Source organism: Pezoporus wallicus, unplaced genomic scaffold (assembly GCF_028554395.1).
Source record: "Pezoporus wallicus isolate ANWC-B61680 ecotype Strahan unplaced genomic scaffold, APGP_CSIRO_Pwel_v1 contig_12071, whole genome shotgun sequence".
Lineage (NCBI taxonomy): Eukaryota > Metazoa > Chordata > Aves > Psittaciformes > Psittacidae > Pezoporus > Pezoporus wallicus.
The window spans coordinates 3,177-30,402 of record NW_026638003.1 but is presented as its reverse complement, the minus strand read 5'-3'; the positions used below and the strand labels follow the sequence as shown (position 1 = coordinate 30,402).

Here is a 27,226-nt window from a genome sequence, read left to right as displayed (position 1 = left end):
GGGGACTCACCGTGCCCAAGTCTGCTCATGGGTGGCCTCAGCACCCTCCGCACCCCAAAGCGGGCTCCTTGCCTTGGCCAACCGGGGTCCCCAGCACCATCCACGGACCCCCAGCGGGCTCCCTGCCTCCATGGGAAGGGCTGGGATGGGAGGCTCCTGCCTTTCTTCTCGCCAAGGCAAGGGTGCAGCACCCCCAGCACCCACCCATGGGTGCTGGTGGCCCCTGGTCCCCCACGTTTCCCCCCCCCCCCCAACCATAAGTCAGCACCAGGCTGCTGCCCGTGCACAGTAAAAGAGAAGGGGCTTCACTGCTGCCCCTGGGCCAAAGTCTGTGGCAAAAAGAGAAGCAGAGCACGAAAAAAAAGAGGAAGGAAAAGGGGAGGGGGGGGGAAACAGATCCCAAAAAAAAAAAAAAAAAATCGGGAAAAAAGACAAAAAAAAAAAGTCAGGAAAATCAACCCCCCCCCCCCCACCCAAAAAAAAAGAACCCCACGATACAATTCCAAACTCTAGGCTTTGTCATTACAAAAAACAGCATCACCCAAGCTGGAACACACACGGCGAGTGCTGACCTCAAGCAGACCTCGGGCAAAGGAAGCGGCCCCTCGCTTCCCACGTGGAAAAGGGCTGGAGGAAAGGAGAAGGATGCCGGAGGGTGGGAAAAGTGGGGTGGGCTGGGCTGGGTTCCTCTCTTGCTGTGGGTTTCTGGCTTTGCTTTCCCCCGGGGACGGTAGGCACCAGCACAGGCACTGCATGCGACGGGAGCGGGGTCGAGGGGGCTGCTCTGCTCAGCAGGGGTTATTTCTGTCCGCTGATGGACTGGGATATAGAGCGAGGCGGGATCATATCCAGGAGGTATTCCCGCTGCCGGTCCGCCAGGCTGGATGCTTTGTGGCCTCCGATGCCGGCGTTCAGGTAGGCGATGTTCACACCTGGGAGGGGGGGACGGGGACATCGAGGGGGTGATGGGGTGGGAGGAAGGGAGCACGGGGGGGCAGCGGCTCCGTCCCCTGCCATGGAGGACACCGAACGGGGTGCAGCACCCAAGGAAAAGCAGCACTGCTTGGGGGGACTGAGCCAGGACGCATCCCATCCTGTTCCATCCCATCCCATCCTGTTCCATCCCATCCCATCCTGTTCCATCCCATCCCATCCCGTTCCATCCCATCCCATCCTGTTCCATCCCATCCTGTTCCATCCCATCCCGTTCCATCCCATCCCATCCTGTTCCATCCCATCCTGTTCCATCCCATCCCATCCTGTTCCATCCCATCCCATCCCGTTCCATCCCATCCCATCCTGTTCCATCCCATCCCATCCTGTTCCATCCCATCCCATCCTGTTCCATCCCATCCCGTTCCATCCCATCCCATCCTGTTCCATCCCATCCCCATCCCATCCCATCTTCCTGTTCCATCCCATCCCATCTTGTTCCATCCCATCCCATCCATCCCATCCTGTTCCATCCCATCCCATCCCATTGTTCCATCCCATCCCATCCATCCCATCCTGTTCCATCCCATCCCATCCTGTTCCATCCCATCCCATCCCATTGTTCCATCCCATCCCTGTTCCATCCCATCCCATCCCGTTCCATCCCATCCCATCCTGTTCCATCCCATCCTGGTCCATCCCATCCCATCCATCCCATCCCATCCCATCCTGTTCCATCCCATCCCATCCTGTTCCATCCCATCCCATCCTGTTCCATCCCATCCCATCCTGTTCCATCCCATCCCATCCTGTTCCATCCCATCCCATCCTGTTCCATCCCATCCCATCCTGTTCCATCCCATCCTGTTCCATCCCATCCCATCCATCCCATCCCATCCCATCCTGTTCCATCCCATCCTGTTCCATCCCATCCCATCCTGTTCCATCCCATCCCATCCATCCCATCCCATCCTGTTCCATCCCATCCTGTTCCATCCCATCCCATCCTGTTCCATCCCATCCCATCCTGTTCCATCCCATCCCATCCTGTTCCATCCCATCCTGTTCCATCCCATCCCATCCTGTTCCATCCCATCCTGTTCCATCCCATCCCATCCATCCCATCCCATCCCATCCTGTTCCATCCCATCCCATCCTGTTCCATCCCATCCCATCCTGTTCCATCCCATCCCATCCTGTTCCATCCCATCCCATCCTGTTCCATCCCATCCCGTTCCATCCCATCCCATCCTGTTCCATCCCATCCTGTTCCATCCCATCCCATCCATCCCATCCCATCCCATCCTGTTCCATCCCATCCCATCCCATCCCATCCATCCCATCCCATCCATCCCATCCCATCCCATCCTGTTCCATCCCATCCATCCCATCCCATCCTGTTCCATCCCATCCCATCCTGTTCCATCCCATCCCATCCTGTTCCATCCCATCCCATCCTGTTCCATCCCATCCCGTTCCATCCCATCCCATCCTGTTCCATCCCATCCTGTTCCATCCCATCCCATCCTGTTCCATCCCATCCCATCCTGTTCCATCCCATCCTGTTCCATCCCATCCCATCCATCCCATCTCATCCCATCCTGTTCCATCCCATCCCATCCTGTTCCATCCCATCCCATCCTGTTCCATCCCATCCCATCCTGTTCCATCCCATCCCATCCCGTTCCATTACATCCCATCCTGTTCCATCCCATCCTGTTCCATCCCATCCCATCCTGTTCCATCCCATCCCATCCTGTTCCATCCCATCCCATCCTGTTCCATCCCATCCCGTTCCATCCCATCCCATCCTGTTCCATCCCATCCTGTTCCATCCCATCCCATCTTGTTCCATCCCATCCTGTTCCATCCCATCCCATCCTGTTCCATCCCATCCCATCTTGTTCCATCCCATCCCATCCATCCCATCCTGTTCCATCCCATCCTGTTCCATCCCATCCCATCTTGTTCCATCCCATCCATCCCATCCCATCCTGTTCCATCCCATCCCATCCTGTTCCATCCCATCCCATCCTGTTCCATCCCATCCATCCCATCCCATCCTGTTCCATCCCATCCCATCCTGTTCCATCCCATCCCGTTCCATCCCATCCCATCCTGTTCCATCCCATCCCATCCATCCCATCCAATCCTGTTCCATCCCATCCATCCCATCCCATCCTGTTCCATCCCATCCCATCCATCCCATCCCATCCCGTTCCATCCCATCCCATCCTGTTCCATCCCATCCTGTTCCATCCCATCCCATCCATCCCATCCCATCCTGTTCCATCCCATCCCATCCTGTTCCATCCCATCCCATCCTGTTCTATCCCATCCCATCCATCCCATCCCATCCTGTTCCATCCCATCCCATCCTATCCATCCCATCCCATCCTGTTCCATCCCATCCTATTCCATCTCATCCCATCCATCCCATCCTGTTCCATCCCATCCCATCCTGTTCCATCCCTTCCTATTCCATCTCATCCCATCCTATTCCACCCCATCCATCCCATCCTGTTCCATCCCATCCTATTCCATCTCACCCCGTCCATCCCATCCTATTCCATCTCATCCCATCCTATTCCACCCCATCCATCCCATCCTGTTCCATCCCATCCCATCCTGTTCCATCCCATCCCATCCATCCCATCCAATCCTGTTCCATCCCATCCATCCCATCCCATCCTGTTCCATCCCATCCCATCCATCCCATCCCATCCCGTTCCATCCCATCCCATCCTGTTCCATCCCATCCTGTTCCATCCCATCCCATCCATCCCATCCCATCCTGTTCCATCCCATCCCATCCTGTTCCATCCCATCCTGTTCCATCCCATCCCATCCATCCCATCCCATCCTGTTCCATCCCATCCCATCCATCCCATCCCATCCTGTTCCACCCCATCCCATCCTGTTCCATCCCATCCTATTCCATCTCATCCCATCCATCTCATCCTGTTCCATCCCATCCCATCCTGTTCCATCCCTTCCTATTCCATCTCATCCCATCCTATTCCACCCCATCCATCCCATCCTGTTCCATCCCATCCTATTCCATCTCACCCCATCCATCCCATCCTATTCCATCTCATCCCATCCTATTCCACCCCATCCATCCCATCCTGTTCCATCCCAGCCCATCCTGTTCCATCCCATCCATTCCATCTCATCCCATCCTATCCATCTCATCCCATCCATCCCATCCTATTCCATCTCATCCATCCCATCCTATTCCATCTCATCCCATCCATCCCAGCCCATCCACCCCATCCCATCCCATCCTATTCCATCTCATCCCATCCTATTCCATCTCATCCCATCCTATTCCATCTCATCCATCCCATCCTACACCATTCATTCATTCCTATTCCATCTCATCCCATCCATCTCATCCATCCCATCCACCCCATCCATCCCATCCCATTCCCTCATCCTATTCCATCCCATCCCCTTCCATCCCATGACATCCTATTCCATCTCATCTATCCCATCCTATTCCATCCCATCCATCCCACTCATACCATCCCATCCTACTCCATCCCATCCTACTCCATCTCATCCATCCCATCCTATTCCATCCCATCCATCCCACCATACCATCCCATCCTACTCCATCCCATCCTATTCCATCTCATCCATCCCATACCATCTTGTTCCATCTCATCCCATTCCATTCTGTCTCATCCATCCCATCCTATTCCATCTCATTTCATTCCATTCTGTCTCATCCATCCCATCCTATTCCATCTCATCCATCCCATCCCATCCTGTTCCATCTCATCCATCCCATCCTATCCCATCCTATTCCATCCCATACAATCCCATCCATCCCAGCTTTTAGCTGGGAAGCGGGAATTGAACCTAAACCCACCCTATGAAACCCACAGGTTCCACTATGGGGGATAACGGGAATACCCCGATCCCACGGTGCCGCCGAACCCCTCTCCCTCGGAATCAACCCATCCCCATCCCGCTCCCCATCCAACCCCATCCCATCCCCACCCAACCCCATCCCGCTGCCCACCCAACCCCATCCCATCCAACCCCATCCCGCTGCCCATCCAACCCCATCCCACCCCACCCAACCCCATCCCATCCAACCCCATCCCGCTGCCCACCCAACCCCATCCCATCCCCATCCCACCCCATCCCGCTGCCCATCCAACCCCATCCCATCCCCACCCAACCCCATCCCGCTGCCCATCCAACCCCATCCCATCCCCATCCAACCCCATCCAACCCCATCCCACCCCATCCAACCCCATCCAACCCCATCCAACCCCATCCCACCCCATCCCACCCCATCCAACCCCATCCCAACCCCATCCAACCCCATCCCACCCCATCCAACCCCATCCCACCCCATCCAACCCCATCCAACCCCATCCAACCCCCATCCCACCCCATCCAACCCCATCCAACCATCCAACCCCATCCCGCTGCCCATCCAACCCCATCCCATCCCCATCCAACCCCATCCCGTTCCCCATCCAAACCCCATCCCCCCCATCCAAACCCCATCCAACCCCATCCCGTTCCCCATCCAACCCCATCCCACCCCATCCAACCCCACCCCATCCAACACCACCCCCATCCAACCCCATCCAACCCCATCTAACCCCATCCAACCCCATCTAACCCCATCCCACCCCATCCAACCCCACCCCATCCCAACCCCATCCCACCCCATCCATCCCCATCCAACCCCACCCCATCCAACCCCATCCCACCCCATCCAACCCCATCCAACCCCACCCCATCCCACCCCATCCCTTCGGGCTGGGAAGCCGGCAGGCGGGCTCTCACCTGGCATGCCCAGGAGCCCGCCCGCCACGGAGAGCTGCGGCGCCTGCGCGAAGTTGGAGAGCATGGAGCGGGCGGAGGTGGGAATTCCACGCTGCAAAGAGCTCTGGGGCTGCGGAGCCTGCGGGGAGACGAGGATGCGGATGGAGGGAGGGAGCCGGGATCGCTCCGGAAGCGGCAGCCGTGGGTACACGGCAAGAGTCTGATTCCCATGTTGGATGGCATGGGATCCAGAGGGAAAGGGCCGGGAGAGGGGCCCGACAGCAGCCACGAGCTATCGGGATGCAGGGGGCTCGGGATAAGGGCAATCCCAGGAAGAAGGGAGCCCAGACGGCAGGGATGCTGCGAGAGCAGCGGGGTGCTCACAGCTCCCTCCTCCTCAGGAGCTCAGGGCATGGAGGTTGGGAAAGCCCACCCCATCCTCTTCCATCCCATCCCATCATATTCCATCCCATCTCATCCCATTCCATCCAATTCACCTGATCCCACCCCATCCTCTTCCATCCCATCCCATCATATTCCATCCCATCTCATCTGATCCCATCCAATTCACCTGATCCCACCCCATCCTCTTCCATCCCATCCCATCATATTCCATCCCATCTCATCTGATCCCATCCAATTCACCTGATCCCATCCCATCCAATTCCCATCCCATCTATCCCATCCAATCCCCATTCCATCCATCCCACCCCATCCTCTTCCATCCCATCCCATCATATTCCATCCCATCTCATCTGATCCCATCCAATTCACCTGATCCCACCCCATCCTCTTCCATCCCATCCCATCATATTCCATCCCATCTCATCTGATCCCATCCAATTCACCTGATCCCATCCCATCCAATTCTCATTCCATCTATCCCATCCAATCCCCATTCCATCCATCCCACCCCATCCTCTTCCATCCCATCATATTCCATCCCATCTCATCTGATCCCATCCAATTCACCTGATCCCATCCCATCCAATCCCCATCCCAACCATCCCATCCCATCCCATCAATCCCACTCCATCCAATTCCATCCCATCCTATTCGATCCCATCCATCCCATTCAATCTGCATCCCATCCCATCCAATTCATCCCATCCCCTCCATCCCATCCCATCCCATGCAATCCCCATCCCATCCATCCCATCCCCCCCATCCCATCTAATCCATTCCATCCTATTCCATCCCATCCCATCCCATTCAATTCTCATCCCATCCCATCCAATTCTCATCCCATCCCATCTATCCCATCCCATCCCATTCATCCCACCCCATCCCATCCCATCCCATCCAATTCTCATCCCATCCCATCCCATCTATCCCATCCCATCCCATTCATCCCACCCCATCCCATCTCATTCATCCCATCCAATTCTCATTCCATCCCATCTCATCCCATCCATCCCATCCCATCCTATTCCATCCCATCCAATCTGCATCCCATCCCATCCAATCCATCCCATCCCCATCCCATCCAATCCATCCCATCCTATTCCATAGCATCCAATCCATCCCATCCTGTTCCATCCCATCCCATCCAATCCATCCCATCCCATTCCATCCCATTCCACCCCAACCCATCCCATCCCACCCCATCCCATCCTATTCATCCCATCCCATCCAATTCTCACCCCACCCCATCCCATCCATCCCACCCCATCCCGACCTGCCGGAGCGTGTGGTGCCTCAGGATGTTCTCCTGTTTGCTGACGCCGGAGCCGGCGGGCGCCGCGGTGGGGGACAGGGCCGCCTGCTGCTGCAGCCTCTGCTCGATCTCCTGCGCCACGGGACCAGCACCCCCTCAGCACCCAGCACCCCCTCAGCACCCAGCACCCCCTCAGCACCCCCCTCAGCACCCAGCACCCCCTCAGCACCCAGCACCCCCCTCAGCACCCAGCACCCCCTCAGCACCCAGCACCCCCCTCAGCACCCAGCACCCCCTCAGCACCCAGCACCCCCCTCAGCACCCAGCACCCCCCTCAGCACCCACAGCCCCCCCCCCCTTCCCACCCCCACGCCCCAAAGGCTCCTCCTTCCCCATCGGACGCATCCCAAACGGATCCCGCGGCGCATCAAGTGGCTTCCCTCTACACGGGATGAGGCTGGGTTATTCCCTCCCCCCCCATGGCCTCTAAAGGACATCCCAGCCCCGATTTATCCCGGGAATGGGCAGAATTCCCTCTTTCCACACCCAAACGAGTGCTTGAGCCACTTCCAGCACAGCCAAAAGGGGAAGCAGGGAAAGGAAGGCGGCAAAAGGAGCAACCTCTCCGACGCTCCCAAACCCACGCAACGGGACGGCAACCCGGCAGCTCCAAAGCTTGGGAATGCCGAGCTCCCAAAGGGGATCCGTGCACTCGCCTGCTCCTGCTGCAGGGCCTTGACGAAGGCGTTCTTGAGCCTGTTGGTGTGCTCGGCCTTCAGGGCCTTCTTCTGGTTGGACGTCATGCACTGCTCGCACAGGATCTTCCCGTTCTTCTCCTGCTTCCAGTGCGGGGTGAAGTCCGTGCGGCACTGGGCGCACACGAAGGGCTCCACGCGCAGCAGGGAGGAGCAGCTTTTCCCTAGGGAATGCCACAAAACAGGATGGGAATGGGGCAAGGGAGGGGGGGGGAAACGGGAGGAGAAGCAAGGGGTCCACCCCCAACCAGCCCTGGTGTCGCTGACTCCATCCCAGGGGAAGGCAGAAAGGATGGGAAGGATCCAGCAAGGGAATTCCGGGATGGTGCTGCCTCCATCCCATGTGAAGGCAGAGAGGATGGGAAGGATCCAGCAAGGGAATTCCGGGATGGTGCTGACTCCATCCCAGGGGAAGGCAGAGAGGATGGGAAGGATCCAGCAAGGGAATTCCGGGATGGTGCTGACTCCATCCCAGGGGAAGGCAGAGAGGATGGGAAGGATCCAGGAAGGGAATTCCGGGATGGTGCTGCCTCCATCCCAGGGGAAGGCAGAGAGGATGGGAAGGATCCAGCAAGGGAATTCTGGGATGGTGCTGCCTCCATCCCATGTGAAGGCAGAGAGGATGGGAAGGATCCAGCAAGGGAATTCCGGGATGGTGCTGACTCCATCCCATGTGAAGGCAGAGAGGATGGGAAGGATCCAGCAAGGGAATTCCGGGATGGTGCTGACTCCATCCCATGTGAAGGCAGAGAGGATGGGAAGGATCCAGCAAGGGAATTCTGGGATGGTGCTGCCTCCATCCCATGTGAAGGCAGAGAGGATGGGAAGGATCCAGCAAGGGAATTCCGGGATGGTGCTGACTCCATCCCAGGGGAAGGCAGAGAGGATGGGAAGGATCCAGCAAGGGAATTCCGGGATGGTGCTGACTCCATCCCATGTGAAGGCAGAGAGGATGGGAAGGATCCAGCAAGGGAATTCCGGGATGGTGCTGACTCCATCCCAGGCACTGGCAGAGAGGATGGGAAGGATCCAGGAAGGAATTCCGGGATGGTGCTGCCTCCATCCCAGGGGAAGGCAGAGAGGATGGGAAGGATCCAGGAAGGAATTCCGGGATGGTGCTGACTCCATACCAGGTGCTGGCAGAGAGGATGGGAAGGATCCAGCAAGGGAATTCCGGGATGGTGCTGACTCCATCCCATGTGAAGGCAGAGAGGATGGGAAGGATCCAGCAAGGGAATTCTGGGATGGTGCTGACTCCATCCCAGGGGAAGGCAGAGAGGATGGGAAGGATCCAGCAAGGGAATTCTGGGATGGTGCTGCCTCCATCCCATGTGAAGGCAGAGAGGATGGGAAGGATCCAGCAAGGGAATTCCGGGATGGTGCTGACTCCATCCCATGTGAAGGCAGAGAGGATGGGAAGGATCCAGCAAGGGAATTCCGGGATGGTGCTGACTCCATCCCAGGCACTGGCAGAGAGGATGGGAAGGATCCAGGAAGGAATTCCGGGATGGTGCTGACTCCATCCCAGGTGCTGGCAGAGAGGATGGGAAGGATCCAGCAAGGGAATTCCGGGATGGTGCTGCCTCCATCCCATGTGAAGGCAGAGAGGATGGGAAGGATCCAGCAAGGGAATTCCGGGATGGTGCTGACTCCATCCCAGGGGAAGGCAGAGAGGATGGGAAGGATCCAGGAAGGAATTCCGGGATGGTGCTGACTCCATCCCATGTGAAGGCAGAGAGGATGGGAAGGATCCAGCAAGGGAATTCCGGGATGGTGCTGACTCCATCCCAGGGGAAGGCAGAGAGGATGGGAAGGATCCAGCAAGGGAATTCCGGGATGGTGCTGACTCCATCCCAGGCACTGGCAGAGAGGATGGGAAGGATCCAGGAAGGGAATTCCGGGATGGTGCTGACTCCATCCCATGTGAAGGCAGAGAGGATGGGAAGGATCCAGCAAGGGAATTCCGGGATGGTGCTGACTCCATCCCAGGGGAAGGCAGAGAGGATGGGAAGGATCCAGCAAGGGAATTCCGGGATGGTGCTGACTCCATCCCATGTGAAGGCAGAGAGGATGGGAAGGATCCAGCAAGGGAATTCCGGGATGGTGCTGACTCCATCCCATGTGCTGGCAAAGAGGATGGGAAGGATCCAGCAAGGGAATTCCGGGATGGTGCTGACTCCATCCCAGGGGAAGGCAGAGAGGATGGGAAGGATCCAGCAAGGGAATTCCGGGATGGTGCTGACTCCATCCCATGTGAAGGCAGAGAGGATGGGAAGGATCCAGCAAGGGAATTCCGGGATGGTGCTGACTCCATCCCATGTGAAGGCAGAGAGGATGGGAAGGATCCAGCAAGGGAATTCTGGGATGGTGCTGCCTCCATCCCAGGCACTGGCAGAGAGGATGGGAAGGATCCAGCAAGGGAATTCTGGGATGGTGCTGCCGGCATGATCCCGGCTATCCCAAGGGAGAAACAGGACAAGGTTTCCCCTCAACCTGATGGGGCTTGGCTTAGGAAAAGCTGGAAGGGCCACGGCCGCAGCCCCATAGGGCTGCACTGCCAGAGCACCGCCTCAATCCCATCCCAGCTCCCAGGGGGCATCCCAAAGGGATGGGAGCCGGAACCACGGGGATGGGAGCTCCCAGGGCACAGACTCCGCTGCTCCAGAGCAATTCCAAGGCTATTCCAGGACCTTGGCACACCAAGGCCGCCAAACCGGCTCCTACTGCTTGGGGTTGGGCTGGGGGGGGCCAGGTTCTGCCCTCCTCCCGTTGCAGGCAGCCAAGCAGGAAGGAGCAGAGCTCTCCCAAAGCACCCATGTGGGGCTTTTCCCATCGACTCCCTAGGGGATGGGATGGGATGGGATGGGATGGGATGGGATGGGATGGGATGGGATGCGATGGGATGCGATGGAATGGGATGGGATGCGATGGGATGCGATGGGATGGGATGGGATGCGATGGGATGGGATGCGATGGGATGCGATGGGATGCGATGGGATGCGATGGGATGGGATGGGATGCGATGGGATGGGATGCGATGGGATGCGATGGGATGCGATGGGATGCGATGGGATGGGATGCGATGGGATGGGATGGGGGATGCGATGGGATGGGATGCGATGGGATGGGATGGGATGCAATGGGATGGGATGGGATGCAATGGGATGGGATGGGATGGGATGCGATGGGATGGGATGCGATGGGATGGGATGCGATGGGATGGGATGCGATGGGATGGGATGGGATGGGATGGGATGCGATGGGATGCGATGGGATGCGATGGGATGGGATGTGATGGGTTGGGATGCGATGGGATGGGATGGGATGCGATGGGATGCGATGGGATGGGATGCGATGGGATGGGATGCAATGGGATGGGATGCGATGGGATGGGATGCGATGGGATGGGATGGGATGCGATGGGATGCGATGGGATGGGATGCGATGGGATGGGATGCGATGGGATGGGATGGGATGCGATGGGATGGGATGCGATGGGATGGGATGCGATGGGATGGGATGGGATGCGATGGGATGGGATGCAATGGGATGGGATGCGATGGGATGGGATGGGATGCGATGGGATGGGATGGGATGCGATGGGATGGGATGCGATGGGATGGGATGGGATGCGATGGGATGCGATGGGATGGGATGCGATGGGATGGGATGCGATGGGATGGGATGGGATGCGATGGGATGGGATGCGATGGGATGGGATGCGATGGGATGGGATGCAATGGGATGCGATGGGATGGGATGCGATGGGATGGGATGCGATGGGATGGGATGCGATGGGATGGGATGGGATGGGATGGCAGCACCCCGGGCGCTCACCTTGGCTGTCGATGACGCTCTGCACCACCTCCTCCAGCCCCACCATGTAGATGAACTCGCTGTTGGCGGCGCTGGGTAGGAAATGCAGGAGGGGAGCGGGGGTTTTGGGGGGGGGGATCTCCAGCAGGGTCTTTTCCAGCTGCTTCCGTAGGGCCAGCTTGGCAGCGGCTTGGGAATTGGCGGCGTCGGACAAAGCGCTGGGGCTGGGAAGGGGAGAGGAGACCCTGGCCACGGAGCCGGGCGGGAGGTGGGAGGCGAGGTTCATGTAGATGGCCGAGGAGGAGCTCCGCTGGCACGGCACGGACGAGCTGGATTGCTGGCGAGGAAGAGGAAGGGGAGCTCAGGATGGGGATCCCCTCCCAAAGCGGTGCCCAGGAGCTCCAGGCCTCTGGAATCCCATGCCCGGAGCAGGGCTGCTCGCAGGGCGCGTCCCCTCCCAGCCCATTGGCGTTCCCAACGGGGACAATTCCCTACTGGCCCGCTCCCGGTGGCGCCCGGGATGTGTGGGGCTGGGAAGGATTGGGAATAACACGGGGAGGATAACCCCGCTTGTCTCTATTGGAATGCTGAGATTGGAGGAGATCTCAGCGCCGGGCTGATCCTTAGAGCATCTCCCAGGGCCTAAAACCACCTGGAGAGGGCCTTGGATAAGGGGTTGGGATGAGCTTGAGGCTCCTTTCCAACCCAACCCATTCCATGATTCCCCATCATTTCAAGCCCATCCTTCCCAACCCAACCCATTCCAGAACTCCCCATCATTTCAAGCCCATCCTTCCCAACCCAACCCATTCCATGATTCCCCATCATTTCAAGCCCATCCTTCCCAACCCAACCCATTCCATGATTCCCCATCATTTCAAGCCCATCCTTCCCAACCCAACTCATTCCATGATTCCCCATCATTTCAAGCCCATCCTTCCCAACCCAACTTCCAGGATTCCATCATTTCAAGCCCATCCTTCCCAACCCATTCCATGATTCCCCATCATTTCAAGCCCATCCTTCCCAACCCAACCCATTCCATGATTCCCCATCATTTCAAGCCCATCCTTCCCAACCCAACCCATTCCAGGATTCCCCATCATTTCAAGCCCATCCTTCCCAACCCATTCCATGATTCCCCATCATTTCAAGCCCATCCTTCCCAACCCAACCCATTCCATGATTCCCCATCATTTCAAGCCCATCCTTCCCAACCCAACCCATTCCAGGACTCCCCATCATTTCAAGCCCATCCTTCCCAACCCAACTCATTCCATGATTCCCCATCATTTCAAGCCCATCCTTCCCAACCCAACTCATTCCATGATTCCCCATCATTTCAAGCCCATCCTTCCCAACCCAACCCATTCCATGATTCCCCATCATTTCAAGCCCATCCTTTCCAACCCATTCCATGATTCCCCATCATTTCAAGCCCATCCTTCCCAACCCAACCCATTCCATGATTCCCCATCATTTCAAGCCCATCCTTTCCAACCCAACCCATTCCATGATTCCCCATCATTTCAAGCCCATCCTTCCCAACCCAACCCATTCCATGATTCCCCATCATTTCAAGCCCATCCTTCCCAACCCATTCCATGATTCCCCATCATTTCAAGCCCATCCTTTCCAACCCAACCCATTCCATGATTCCCCATCATTTCAAGCCCATCCTTTCCAACCCAACCCATTCCATGATTCCCCATTCCATTCCATGATTCCCCATCATTTCAAGCCCATCCTTTCCAACCCATCCCCATCATTCAAGCCCATCCTTTCCAACCCAACCCATTCCATGATTCCCCATCATTTCAAGCCCATCCTTTCCAACCCAACCCATTCCATGATTCCCCATCATTTCAAGCCCATCCTTCCCAACCCAACCCATTCCATGATTCCCCATCATTTCAAGCCCATCCTTCCCAACCCAACCCATTCCATGATTCCCCATCATTTCAAGCCCATCCTTCCCAACCCATTCCATGATTCCCCATCATTTCAAGCCCATCCTTCCCAACCCAACCCATTCCATGATTCCCCATCATTTCAAGCCCATCCTTTCCAACCCAACCCATTCCATGATTCCCCATCAATTCAAGCCCATCCTTCCCAACCCATTCCATTTCAAGCCCATCCTTCCCAACCCAACCCATTCCATGATTCCCCATCATTTCAAGCCCATCCTTCCCAACCCAACCCATTCCATGATTCCCCATCATTTCAAGCCGATCCTTCCCAACCCAAACCCATTCCATGAGTCCCCATCATTTCAAGCCCATCCTTCCCCCAACCCATTCCATGATTCCCCATCATTTCAAGCCCATCCTTCCCAACCCATTCCATGATTCCCCATCATTTCAAGCCCATCCTTTCCAACCCAACCCATTCCATGATTCCCCATCATTTCAAGCCCATCCTTTCCAACCCAACCCATTCCATGATTCCCCATCATTTCAAGCCCATCCTTCCCAACCCAACCCATTCCATGATTCCCCATCATTTCAAGCCCATCCTTCCCAACCCAACCCATTCCATGATTCCCCATCATTTCAAGCCCATCATTTCAAGCCCATCCTTTCCAACCCAACCCATTCCATGATTCCCCATCATTTCAAGCCCATCCTTCCCAACCCAACACATTCCATGATTCCCCATCATTTCAAGCCCATCCTTCCCAACCCAACCCATTCCATGATTCCCCATCATTTCAAGCCCATCCTTCCCAACCCAACCCATTCCATGATTCCCCATCATTTCAAGCCCATCCTTCCCAACCCAACCCATTCCATGATTCCCCATCATTTCAAGCCCATCCTTCCCAACCCAACCCATTCCATCATTTCAAGCCCATCCTTTCCAACCCAACCCATTCCATGATTCCCCATCATTTCAAGCCCATCCTTCCCAACCCAACCCATTCCATGATTCCCCATCATTTCAAGCCCATCCTTTCCAACCCAACCCATTCCATGATTCCCCATCATTTCAAGCCCATCCTTTCCAACCCATTCCATGATTCCCCATCATTTCAAGCCCATCCTTCCCAACCCAACCCATTCCAGGATTCCCCATCAGTTCAAGCCCATCCTTTCCAACCCAACTCATTCCATGATTCCCCATCATTTCAAGCCCATCCTTCCCAACCCAACCCATTCCATGATTCCCCATCATTTCAAGCCCATCCTTCCCAACCCAACCCATTCCAGGATTCCCCATCATTTCAAGCCCATCCTTCCCAACCCATTCCATGATTCCCCATCATTTCAAGCCCATCCTTCCCAACCCAACCCATTCCATGATTCCCCATCATTTCAAGCCCATCCTTCCCAACCCAACCCATTCCATGATTCCCCATCATTTCAAGCCCATCCTTTCCAACCCAACCCATTCCATGATTCCCCATCATTTCAAGCCCATCCATCCCCTCCACTTGGCATGTGTCCTCCCTCCACCTCCACGCCGAGCGATGGGCGCTCTCCCCATTCCCACCGGAAGGGCCGGATGGGACCTTACTGGCTGGTAGTTGATGGCTGGATTCATGCTGGGCGTCGTGGTCCGGATGAGGCCGGGTTTGGGAGGCCCCCTCTGGCCCTGGAGCTGGGCAGGGCTGGGAGCGATCACGCGCTGGGACATGAGCATGTGGGGCAGGGTGGTGGTGCTGGCCGAGCGGATGACGCTGTGACCCTGGGGGGAGAGGCAAGGCCCGAGGGCATTCCCGTTCCTCGGCAATTCCCGGGAATGCTGCTCCAGGAACTCCGTGCTCCTTGATGACCCGGAGGGCCAAAGCCTCGTGGTCACATATCCCTGGTTTCTGAGTCAAGGGAAGGGGTGGGAATCCTCATGGAGCAACTGCTGCCCATGAGCCAGGGACTTCCAGGATCTGGGATGGGATGGCTTGGAAGTTGTTGCCAAGCCCCACATCCTGGCAGTGCTCAGGGCCAGGCTGGATGGGGCTTGGAGCAAGCTGGGGAGGGGGGTGGAGCTGGATGAGCTTTAAGCTCCCTTCAATCCAATTCCATGCTCCTGTGATCCTGGGTTAATCCATATGGAGAAACGAGAAGGGAAAAATGGGATTGAGGAGCACGGAGCTCTTCCAGCCGGGATTCACACCGCTGCTGGAGCTCCACATGGAATGGTTCTAAGAGGGCTGCTCCCAGGGAAGGGAGCTCGTTGGGGCAGGAATGCAGGGGCCTGTTTCACACCTCGATCCCAGGCAATCCCAACCATCACCCTGGGATCGGGAAGCCCCGGAGCAGAGGCTTCTCCCAATGGCTCCAATGGGAACAGAGAGATCCGACAGCTCAATCCCCTCATGGAAGCACCTCCTGCCTGGCAGCCTCTTCCTCCCCGTGCCCTTCAGCTGCTTCCCAGGATGCTGCATCCCAAAGGAAAGGCTCCCAAAGCCAGGGCAAACAAGGAGCTTCCTTCAGCAGCCCCATCCCACAACGGGCCTGAGCCCGGCTCGTTGCCATAGCAAAGCCAACACACATCCCAAACAAAGGGAATTGGGAATGCCGGGAGGGAAGGAAGGAAGGAGCAGGAGGCAGGGGGATGCGCTGCATCCCGCATCCCCATTCCAACGTGGAGGCAAGAAGGGATAAAGCCCGTTCCCGGAGCTCATGGAACACTCGGAGTATCCCAAAGCCCCATAAAGAGCCCCAGAGGCGGCATTCCCAAATGGGACAGATCCCAAGGCAGCTCCTTCCACATCACACAAGCCAGGGCATCACCTGGACCGGCCTCCATCCATCCCCATGCGCATCCATGAGCTGCTCCGTGGGGATGGCTGAGCCTGGAGGAGGCTCCTGAAGGGAAACCTGGGAAGGGGCCTCGGAGAAGGGATGGAGGGGCAGGAAAAGGGGGATGATTGATTCCATGATTCCTCTTAGGTAAGAGGGAACTTCCCAGCCCAAGCGTGCGTCACCAGGCTCACGGTGCTGGGAACCCCTTGGAGCCGGCGCCTCCATAGGGAAGGGATGTTGGGAATTCTCACCTGTAATGTCCTTAGGTTCTGAGGCTCAACCCCCTGAGCTCCAGGCCTGGAGGGCAGCTTGGACAGTCCCTGCTGTCCCACGTGAGCAGGAGAAGGCTGGACGATGGAGGCCGCGTTCTGCACCACGGGAGTCTGCGTGGGGAGCAAAGGAGAGGCGGCATCAGGGATGCAATTCCAGGCCCGGAGCCAGGCCCCTCGTCCTCACCCAGCCCCACGGGATGCTTCACCTTCTGCACCACGTTCTCCTTCTGCAGCTGGCTTTGCCTCAGCTTCTTCAGCAGCACCAGCCTGGCCTCCTCGAGCCGCAGCTCATCCCGGAGCTGCTTGATGAGCTGCTGCCTCTCCTCTATGCTCTTCCCCTATGGAGAGATCCCAAATCCCATTCGCCTTCCCGGCAGCGGGAAGAGCGCGACGATGCTTTCCTCCATGGATCAGCAGGGATGGTGATGCCCCAAAGGTGTCGTGTCCCCCCCCCCAAATCCCAGCAGTGGAATGGCTCCGTGCTGGAGCATCCATCAGGAAAAGCAAGGCTCTTCCCTACCTTGAACATCTCCAGGTTGGCTGCCTTGAGGCGCTCTTCCATGCGGGAGCTGGAACGGGGGCTGGAGGCTTCGTTGTCGGAGAGGACGATGATGTCCGGGGATGGGGTCAATCGGCCCCTGTCCTGCTCGCTGCGGGGGGGTGTAAGGATAAAGGTGGGAATATGGAGCCAGGAGGAGCGGATCCCGAGTGGAATAACCCCCCCCAGTCACCAGGGATGCGAACTGGAGCTCGGCACCGTGCTCCATGCCCATAGAGACACCCAGAGCCGGGATGGAAGAAGGGAAAAGCCACGTTGGAATGGGGTTTCCTGCCCTGGGAGAAGGGGAAGGTGTGGGAAGCAAACCCCATTCCGAGGAAGGAGGCACTAATAAAAGCCTTCTGCTGTTCCAAATGGAAGGAAATGCTTGGAAAACCTTGGGAATTGTGCACTAAGGCAGTGTGAAGCACTGAGGCCCATGGGGGCTCAGCACCACCGGGAGGTCTCTGCCCTGAGGCTGCAGCAGGAGGCCCATGGATGATCCGATCCCAAGCTTTTAGCTTCCAAGAGGAAGCCCGGAGCTGAAGCCAAGCTTCCAGGCTTGGCTGCTCCGAGGGCAATGGGATGCTCAGAGTGGGAATGTGGCTCCCAGCATCTTGGCTTCATCTCCCAGGCGGTTGTATGGAATTCCAGGGCACATCCACCCGCAAACCTCATCCATACGGAGATCCCAGCTGGAAAAGCACCCCCAGCAGCGTGGCTCCACCCCATCCGAACCAACAGGGAGGAATCATCTGACCCCAGACTGTGATCCCCAGCTATCCCATTCCTGCAGGATCCCAAGGCTTTTCCAGCTGCTCCATCCTGGAGCACAGGAGAAGGTGGTGTGGTCCAGAGCATCCTGTGGATGCCAGTGGGCCCCGCTCCATCCACACAACCCATCCTGCATCCCAGGGGGTTCGGTTCAGCTTTCCAAGGGGAAAAGCTGCTGTTGGATGGGATGAACACGTGCTGATCACATGGATCCTGCCAGAACCAATCCCAAGCCTCGGGATGCGCTTCCACTGAGGAACAGCATCCCAACCTCTTGGGTTAGAGGGACGGAAGGCAACTAAGCCTTGAGCCCAGCGGGGCTTCCTCCTCCTCCAGCATCCTTGGATACAGCTCAGGGATACCTGGAGTTGTAAAGGATCACATTGGGATGGATGTGCTGGTACCCAACTGGATGTGCTGGTACCCAACTGGATGTGCCGGTACCCAATGGGATGCGCCGGTACCCAATGGGATGTGCCGGTATCCAACGGGATGTGTTCGTACCCAACTGGATGTGCTGGTACCCAACTGGATGTGCTGGTACCCAACTGGATGTGCCAATACTCAACTGGATGTGCCAGTATCCAACTGGATGTGCCAGTACCTAACAGGATGTGCCGGTATCCAACTGGATGTGCTGGTACCCAACTGGATGCGCCGGTATCCAACTGGATGTGCCAATACTCAACTGGATGCGCCAGCACTCAACTGGATGTGTTCGTACCCAACTGGATGTGTTCGTACACAACTGGATGTGCTGGTACCCAACTGGATGTGCTGGTACCCAACTGGATGTGTTCGTACCCAACTGGATGTGTTCGTACACAACTGGATGTGCTGGTACCCAACTGGATGTGCCGGTACCCAACTGGATGTGCCGGTACCCAACTGGATGTGCTGGTACCCAACTGGACGTGTCAGTACCCAACTGGATGTGCTGCACCCAACTGGATGTGCCGGTACACAACTGGATGTGCTGGTACCCAACTGGATGTGCTGGTACCCAACTGGATGTGCCAGTACCCAACTGGATGTGCTGGTACCCAACTGGATGTGCCAGTACCCAACTGGATGTGCTGCACCCAACTGGATGCGCCGGTACCCAACTGGACGTGCCGGTACCCAACTGGATGTGCTGGTACTCAACTGGATGTGCCGGTACCCAACTGGATGTGCCGGTACCCAACTGGATGTGCCGGTACCCAACTGGATGTGCCAGTACCCAACTGGATGTGCAGTATCTTACACCCAGAGCCATCACTCCCACATTTGGCACCTCAGAAGCTTAACCCCCTTTGCCAAGTGGCTGAGTGCCACCCACATTGGGGCACCCCTTGGGTTTTGGGGGAGAACTGTGCTTTCCAGAGGAGCAACACCCCCATGATGGCCTCAGAGCAGGACCCAGGTGAACCCACAGGGTGCTGGGTGCACCCAGATGCCCCCCCAGGAGGACACTTACACCCTCGAGAACAACAGCACCGATGAAGGATGCTCCATAGGCCAAAGGGTGACAGAGAAGCATCAATGGGTCTCACATTCGCTATAGCACCCAGAGGGAGCATGGAGATCCTTCCCCTTCCAGTCCCCCATCCCGGTTGGAACATCGGCATCTACATCCAGAGCGCAGCTCTGCATGGGAAGGACCAGCAGCTCCTTCCCATTGGGATGAAGGGACCTTTCCAGCTTGGACCAGATTGCTCCAAGCTCCATCCCACCCGGCCCTACGGCTGCACCTTTCAATGCTCAACACAGGGATGCAGGAGCCACAGAATCCATGCGGATGCGGGCTGGAATAAGCAGCAAAGCCAACAGCAGCCGATAGCAAACTCTGCTCCTCCTGTCTCCAACCAAAGGGCCCCCCCCCCCCCCAAAAAGGTCCATTTGATGCCCTCAAAAGCAAGAGAAAGGGGGCACCCACCTCCTCCTGGCGCTCATATCCACGGGCTCCTCATTGATGTTCTCCTTGCCCGGCCTCCCCCCGGTCCTGCCGTCGCCGTGGGGCCGGAGGCTCCCGTTGAGCTTTTCCTCGTAGCCCTTCCCGGCGTCCGGCTTCACGGCCAGCTCGTGGGGGACGTCGAGGCCGGCCAGGTCTTTCCTCTTGAGCAGGGCCAGCATCTTGAGGCGCTCCATGGCCTCGTGCCCTTCCATCTTCAGCCTCTTGGCCAGGACGTCGTCGCGCTCCTCGGCCTGGTCCAGGCTCCGCTTGAGCAGGTTGAGGCGCAGAGCATCCTCCGTCATCCTGTCCATCCTGCGGGATACGGGGCACCGTCAATGGGAGGCACGGAGCAACCGCTTCCCCTCCCCACTGCATCCCGGATCCCAAAGCAAGGGGAAGGAAGGGCCGCAGGCTTCCAGCATCCCAAATTCCCTTGGGAACGGCGGATACAAGCCTAGAGGCAGCAAGAAACCACCACTGGGCGCAACCCAAGTGGCTTGGGATCCTTTAGGATCACCAGGGCGAGGCCACCACAGCGTTAAGCCCGTTGGCAAGGGGAGATGGGAAGCTCAAAGGCTTCATTCCATGGCTTTTTCCCCTTTGGATGGGGACCCGAGGCCCGGATTGAGCATGCCAAGAGCTGCCCAAGGACCATCCCCTTGCATGGGTGAGGAATGCGGGATGGAGGCACCCCCTTCCCCATCCCTGCTCCCTCTCCCAGGGCTGGGAATGCCGCTGGGAGACAGAAGCAGGCAGGAGGCAGAGCCCAGCCCCATCGCCCTGCTCCGGCTGCACCCATCGGGAAGAGCCAAGGGAATTCCACCTGGGAACACGGGAAGAGCAAGGGGAGGATGGGGACGGACACTGGGAGCAGCTCCTAAAGGGGGCTACAGGAAACCTGGAGACAAGGGCATCATCCCAAGGGCTGCCTGCGGGAATCCCTATGGAAAAGCAGGAAAACTCCATCCCAGCCCCTCGGCACGGCCCCGGCTTTTCCCTAGCGGAACGTGCGCGGCGGCGGCAACCCAATGGAGCCGGACAAGCGGGGGCAAGCCCGGGAGCCACCTGCGCCGCTGCTATTCCAGCCCCAGGGAATGCTGGGGGGTCAAAGAGCTGGAGAAGGGAAGGGGCTGCGGGATAGGGAGAGGCTGCGGTCGGGATGCCAGGGATGCGCCTGGGAGATGAAAGGAGGAGGAGGAGGAGGGCAGGGAAAGGGAGCCCCAACCCCCATGGGTGATTCCCATCGGGAAGCTGCTTCATCCCGAGGGAACGAGCTCCGTGTCGAGGTGTGAAGCGAATGGATCCCTTCCGTACGGCTTGGATGGGAGCAGCTTGAACCCTTCCAGCCCATAGCATTCCATAAGGAAGGAAGCAGCGCGCCGGGACGCAGACAGGGAATATCCCGGTGGGAAAGGAAGGCCTCGGCCAACAAGCACCAAGGGAACAGCCCAGCAGCATCCACTTGTTGCTTCCCCGCCATTCCAGGATTCGGGAATCCCTCAGCCTGCTGCTGGGATCCCACTGGGAAGGATGGAGGCCCCGGGCTCATCCCAAACCGGACCCTCCAGCCTCACCCCCTCCGGCAGCCGGCATTCCCTAAGGATCTGCCGTTATCCCATGAGAGAAGCCCGGGGTGTATCCCTGCGGATCCAGGCTGGAATCGCCTCTGGAGGTGATTCCAAGCTAAAGGTGAAGCATGGGAAGAACGAGCTTCGAATCCCCACATCCAACACCATTCCCATAGATCCAACCCTCCTCGTGCCTGTATCCCAGCCCCTAAGCAGGAGCCTGCTCCCATCTGCATCCCCTCACTCGGAGCCACCCATTCCCAGTGGCCAGCTTTAACTCCCAGCATCCCTACGGAGAGCACCGGGAACGCTGCAGGATCGGGCCCCTGCGCATCCATGGATGCGGCTGCCGCAGGGAATTCCCTCCCTGGGACAAGCAGAGCCCTATGGAGCAGGAGGAGGCCGCATGGGAGCTCCCATCGGGAATGGGGTGCAGAGGTTGGGCCATGGGCAACGACCCCAACCGGACGGAGCCATCTCCGGCAGCATTCCAAAGCCTTGGAAAAGGACGGAGCCCTCCTCTTCCCAAGCCCAGCGATCCCGGTGAGTCCCAACTGGCTCTTCCAAGGCATCCCTCAGGTCCTAAGCGCAAGGGGAGCTGATCCCACCGGAGCCACTCTACGCCAGCATCACGCAGCCGCTGGGGTACCGGGATTGGGAATGATTCCCTTCCTATCGCAGGGAAGGAACCCGGGATCGCAATCCGGGATCACTCGGAGCCGTGAGCATTCCAAAGGGGATCACGGAGCCCGTTCCTAACCCACGGCAGAGCCTCGAGGCCATCCCAATGCGCTCAGCCATAGCTGAAGCCCGCCTTCCCTAGGGATGGGCTCCTCATCCCGAGCATCCCACGGGATGGAGCCGCTCCGGTGTCTCCAGCTGGCACGGAAAAGGAGCCAAGGTCTCGGCACAGCCACACAAAATGGCTGTCTCCCATTCCCAAACAACATTCCCGACTGGATCAGGACCTAGCCAGGGAATTCCCGACATTCCCACCTGCGGAGAAGAGGTTGGGCCAGCACCGAGGCAGAGGCAAAGCCGCCCTCCTGGCTCCTGCTCCTTGCATCCCGATGCTGCCCATTGGAAGTTGTCGGGAATACCACAGGGAGGAGGACTGGCCAGGCAGGTAAGGCCGGAGCAGGGATTTAAAGGAATACCGAGCCCCAAATCCAGCTTGGAACAAAGAGGAAAGAGCTGAGAGCCCTTAAACCCAGGGTGGGGTGTGTGGGGGGGGGAAGCTTTTCCCAGCTTCCCAAGGGAAAGGGGAATAAATGGGAGACAAAGGAGGTGTTTTAGCGGAGAACCGGGAGGGATTCCAATGGGATCGGGGCTGCAGCAGCAGCAACAGTTCCGCTCTTCCCGCTTCCCGGCGGGACATCCCACTGGGAGAGCCGAGCCCATGGCACGGGAGAGCTGGCGCTGGGTGCCAAGGCCACGTCCCCGACATCCATAGGGATGCAGGGACGGAGGCAACAGCGGCGAGGCCGGCGCGGAGCATCCCGGGATGAGTTTGGGATAGGGGGCAGGGGAAGAGCTGCTTCCCTCCGGATCCCAACCTTGGGATGCAGTGGGATGAAGGCAGCTTCAAGCTGGACCAGGATGCTCCAAGCCCCAGCCAGCACCGCCGGGGATGGGGCATCCAAACCTGCTCCCTTCGTCCCATCCCGGGATCCCATCACCCTCAACAGGGAATGACTTCAGGCTCAGGCCCCCTATCCGGCAGCTTAAAGCCATTCCCCTTCTCCTATCCCTATATCCCTTCTCCAAAGCCTCTTCCCAGGTTTTTCCAACCCCCCTTTTCTCCTAAGTTTGCTTTCAGCCAACTTCCTTCTGGGATCATCCAGCACCAGGGACACCATTCCCTGCTCCATAAACCCTCGGGAAAGCCGCTCCTCAGCGGGAATACCGCCCGTGTCCCCCATATCCATCTATCCACGGATCCATACACACATATCCATAGCCCGCTCCATAAGGAATTGGCCAGCAATTGGGAAGATGCTGCTGGAAAACGCTCCCCCCCCCCCACCAATGGAACAGCGGGAATACAGGAGGCAGAAAAAAGAGGTGGGGGGGAACGGAGCCTTCACCTCCACCCTCCTCCTCCTCCTCCCCTGCCCATTCCAACCGGGAATGACGCAGGCTTCCTTATATAATGCGCCGCGATTCCCTCGACTGCGGCCCTGCCTTTGTGCGCGCCGCTGGCCGGGAGCCATAGACACACATGGGGGGGGCATTAAAATCATTCATGGAGTCATTAACAGCATCCCATTAATTGGGAAGGGAAGGGAAGCACGGAATTCCTTGGATTTGCTTTGGTACCTGCGGCGCTGGTTGGGCGGGGGGGGGGGAGGAATTCCAATGGGGAGAGGTGGGAAGGGTGGGATTGGGATTGGGATGGGGAAGAGGCGAGGGGGGGGGGGGGGAAGCGTTGAGCGAGGCCCGGCGTGGAGTTGGTAAATCCCATGGGATGGATCCCGGCGGCGCATCCCGAAGGGAATACTCACAGGTCCGGGCTCCCCGGCGCCGCCTCCTCGAGTTGCCAAGAGGATCAAGGAGCCAAGGGAAGAGGGGCAGGGGAAGAGCGGAGCCTTCGGGAAGAGCAGGAGGAAGAGGCAGGGATTTGGGATGGGGATGAGGGGCGGCCCCGCGTGCCATCCCCCTCCCGGCAGCGATCCCGATCCCAAGCCCGGCTCCGAGCGGGCACTCGCCTGCCAATCATGCGCCGTGACTGGTGGAGGAAACAAAAGAAAAGGGGGGATGCTCTCCCGGATTCCCGGCATGCCTCGCGGGAAGCGGGGGGGGGGGGGGGGGAAGGCAAAAAAAGAGGGAAAAAAAATCGGGAAAAGAGCCAGCCGGAGCCGGTTTGGGAGCAGGGAGGATTGGGGGGGAGGGGGGGGGGTGTTGGGATCGGCTCTTTGGAAGGGGTCATGGATTGGGATGTATGGAAAAGGAGCCCCCCCCCCCCCCATTTTCCATCTCCGCCACCCCATGCTTGGCCCCCAGCCAAAGTTTGGCTTCATTCATGAGAGCCGGGGCTTTAACCCCTTGGTGGCCAAATCCTTCCCAGCCGGAAGAGCGCATCCCGAGGCCTCGGCACCGCCGGGATCAGGGAAGAGGAAGAGGAGGAAGAGGGAGGAAGGCAAAGGAAGGGATGCGGCCCCCATCGCCGCAGGGATGCGGGGCTCCCGGCGCGGGTACCAAGGCGATGCTGGAGGAGGCTCCTTAAGGAGCAGCTCCCAAAGGGGCTCTCGGGAAGCTGGGAAAGGGCTTTGGGAAAGGGATGGAGGGGCGGGATAACGGGAATGGGGATGGGATTTGAGGGAGCTCTTCCCTGGGAGGGACACGGGGATGCTCCCGGTGAAGCAAAGCTTCACGTACCCAAATATCCACCGTTAACGCGTGCAGGAATGGGGGAGAAGGCTCAAATCCAAGGGTCGGGAATGACATTATCCCGTATCCCCCTTGGATTTGCCCACCGGCCCTCAGCTCGCGCGCCACGATCCAAAGGGAAAGGGCTCCTTCCCGGAGCACTCTGCTCTAAGCCCCTTCCATTCCCGAGGCAGTTGGAGGCTTTTCCAAAGGGAATGGCCACGTTATCCCAATACAAACCCAACGGGAAGCAGCATCCCAACGGGTTCCGATGGCGATGGAACCTTCCAGGTTGCGATTCCCAAAGGGGAAATGGATCTCTGTAAGGAAGCCCACAGCCTCCAACAGGCAACGGATGCTCCCGATGGAATTCCCATCCAGGCTTCCATGTGTTCCATCCATGGGAAACGCTCCTCAGGTGCCACCAGCATCCCAGCCCCAGCGTTCCCTTCCCTGCTGCTCTCCCGACCGCATTCCTTGGGTCCCATCCCGAAGCCGATCCATGGAAAACCTGGAATTGGGATGCTTTCCTGCCTGTCTCCCAGCATTCCGGCCTCAGCGCCACGCTTCCAAAGCTGGAATGTGGTTCCCGGGTCCATGCACGACGCTCGGGGCATGGTCACTGCATCCCTGGATCCCATTGGAGCATCCATGAAGAGGCCTTTGATGCCTGCTGCTTCCCAAAGCCAACCCATTCCCTGCCTGAGGAATCCCACCCCGTGCCCATCTTCTCCTCATCCAGGGATTCGGATCCGTGGGGCACAAGTGAGGGTCCGGCATTCCAGGTACCACGAGCCGAAAAGCGGGATGCGAGCTCCCGTTGGGATGGGATACTGGGAAAGATGGAATTCCCAAGGCACCTGATACGGGATTAAGGTACCCGGGTGTCCGGGGTGAGCTCCCGCCACCCTCCTGCCTCAATCCCGTCGCCATCCCTTATCCAAAGCCTTTCTCCAGGATTCCCCTGGGAGCTGCTCCAAGCTCATTCCCAACATTGGGAATGCCTCCATAGCCTTTAAGCACCCGGAAGGGGGCCGAGCGTTGCAGGGGATGCAGGAGCAGCAGAGAGGGATGGATGGGACAGCATTCCCAAGGGATCCACCGCAGCTCCGCGTCACTTCCAACCTCCCGGAGCAGTTCCCGGATCCGATCCCTTCCTCTTGCTGGCTTTGGGAATCTCCATCCCTCCTCCTGAGCTGAGGACAGGGATGAGCACGGCACTTCCATGGGTTAATCCCAACCTGATCCCTAAACTCATCCCAAGTCTGGGTTTAACACAGCCTAAGGGAGCTGGGCTCCATCCCTCAACTCCAATCCCAACAGGTTATTCCCAACGGGAAGCCGCTCCATCCCGAGGCCAGGAGCAGCCATGGGCAGGGTCCCAGCAGCATCCAGGGATACCCAACGTTATCCAGGATTAAGTCAGAAGTTAAGGGAAAAGGGGAAAACACTTGAGGTTGGGCCGGACTTCCCATTGGGAAACCCTTCGGAAGCCCGCATCCGCCTCAGAATTCCCATTGACAAGTAGGGATCTCTGCTTGGAAGCAGTCGGGCTCTAGGGAAGGTGCCCCCCCATCCAAGCCATTCCATGATTCCATAGGGAGAAGACGCAGCCTCCACTCGACCCAACCCCTTCCAGCGCAAATCCCGGCATTCCCGGGATCGCTTCCAGCCATTCCATGCATGGGAATTCCCATCAACACCCTGGTCCCTCCTTGACCACGGGCATCGGATGGAGCCATCTCCATGTGGAGATCAGGGAATCAAGCAGGAGGGAATGGGGTGGGAAAGGGGTGGGAAAGGGGTGGAAAAGGGGAGGAAAGGGGGTGGAAAAGGGGTGGAAAAGGAGGGTGGAAAAGGGGTGGAAAAGGGGTGGAAAAGGGGTGGAAAAGGGGTGGAAAAGGGGTGGAAAAGGGGTGGAAAAGGGGTGGAAAAGGAGGGTGGAAAGGGGGTGGAAAGGGGGTGGAAAAGGGGTGGAAAAGGGGTGGGAAAGGGGTGGAAAAGGAGGGTGGAAAAGGGGTGGAAAAGGGGTGGAAAAGGGGTGGAAAAGGGTGGAAAAGGGGGGGAAA

At 58.1% G+C, this 27,226-nt stretch overlaps 1 protein-coding gene across 1 annotated transcript; it reads right to left on the bottom strand.

Moving 5' to 3' along the window:
* Positions 1-650: 650 nt before the first annotated feature.
* Positions 651-20,532, bottom strand: GATAD2B (GATA zinc finger domain containing 2B). Its single transcript, XM_057408704.1, has 10 exons — positions 20,203-20,532; positions 17,493-17,622; positions 17,179-17,310; positions 16,952-17,083; positions 15,472-15,642; positions 11,974-12,289; positions 8,098-8,300; positions 7,403-7,513; positions 5,746-5,863; positions 651-932 (listed from the first exon to the last, which is right to left on the bottom strand). Exons 1-10 carry the CDS (start codon positions 20,529-20,531, stop codon positions 799-801), a joined length of 1,776 nt encoding a protein of 591 aa, XP_057264687.1. The 5' UTR covers position 20,532; the 3' UTR covers positions 651-798.
* Between the last annotated feature and the right edge of the window lie 6,694 nt (positions 20,533-27,226).

Coding starts and splice junctions, on each gene's coding strand:
- GATAD2B (XM_057408704.1), bottom strand. CDS start 20,531: ATGGACAGGATGACGGAGGATGCTCTGCGCCTCAACCTGCTCAAGCGG. Junction 17,623..20,202: donor GATATGAGCGCCAGGAGGAG/GTGGGTGCCCCC, acceptor ACCCCCCCGCAG/CGAGCAGGACAGGGGCCGAT. Junction 17,311..17,492: donor CCAACCTGGAGATGTTCAAG/GTAGGGAAGAGC, acceptor ATCTCTCCATAG/GGGAAGAGCATAGAGGAGAG.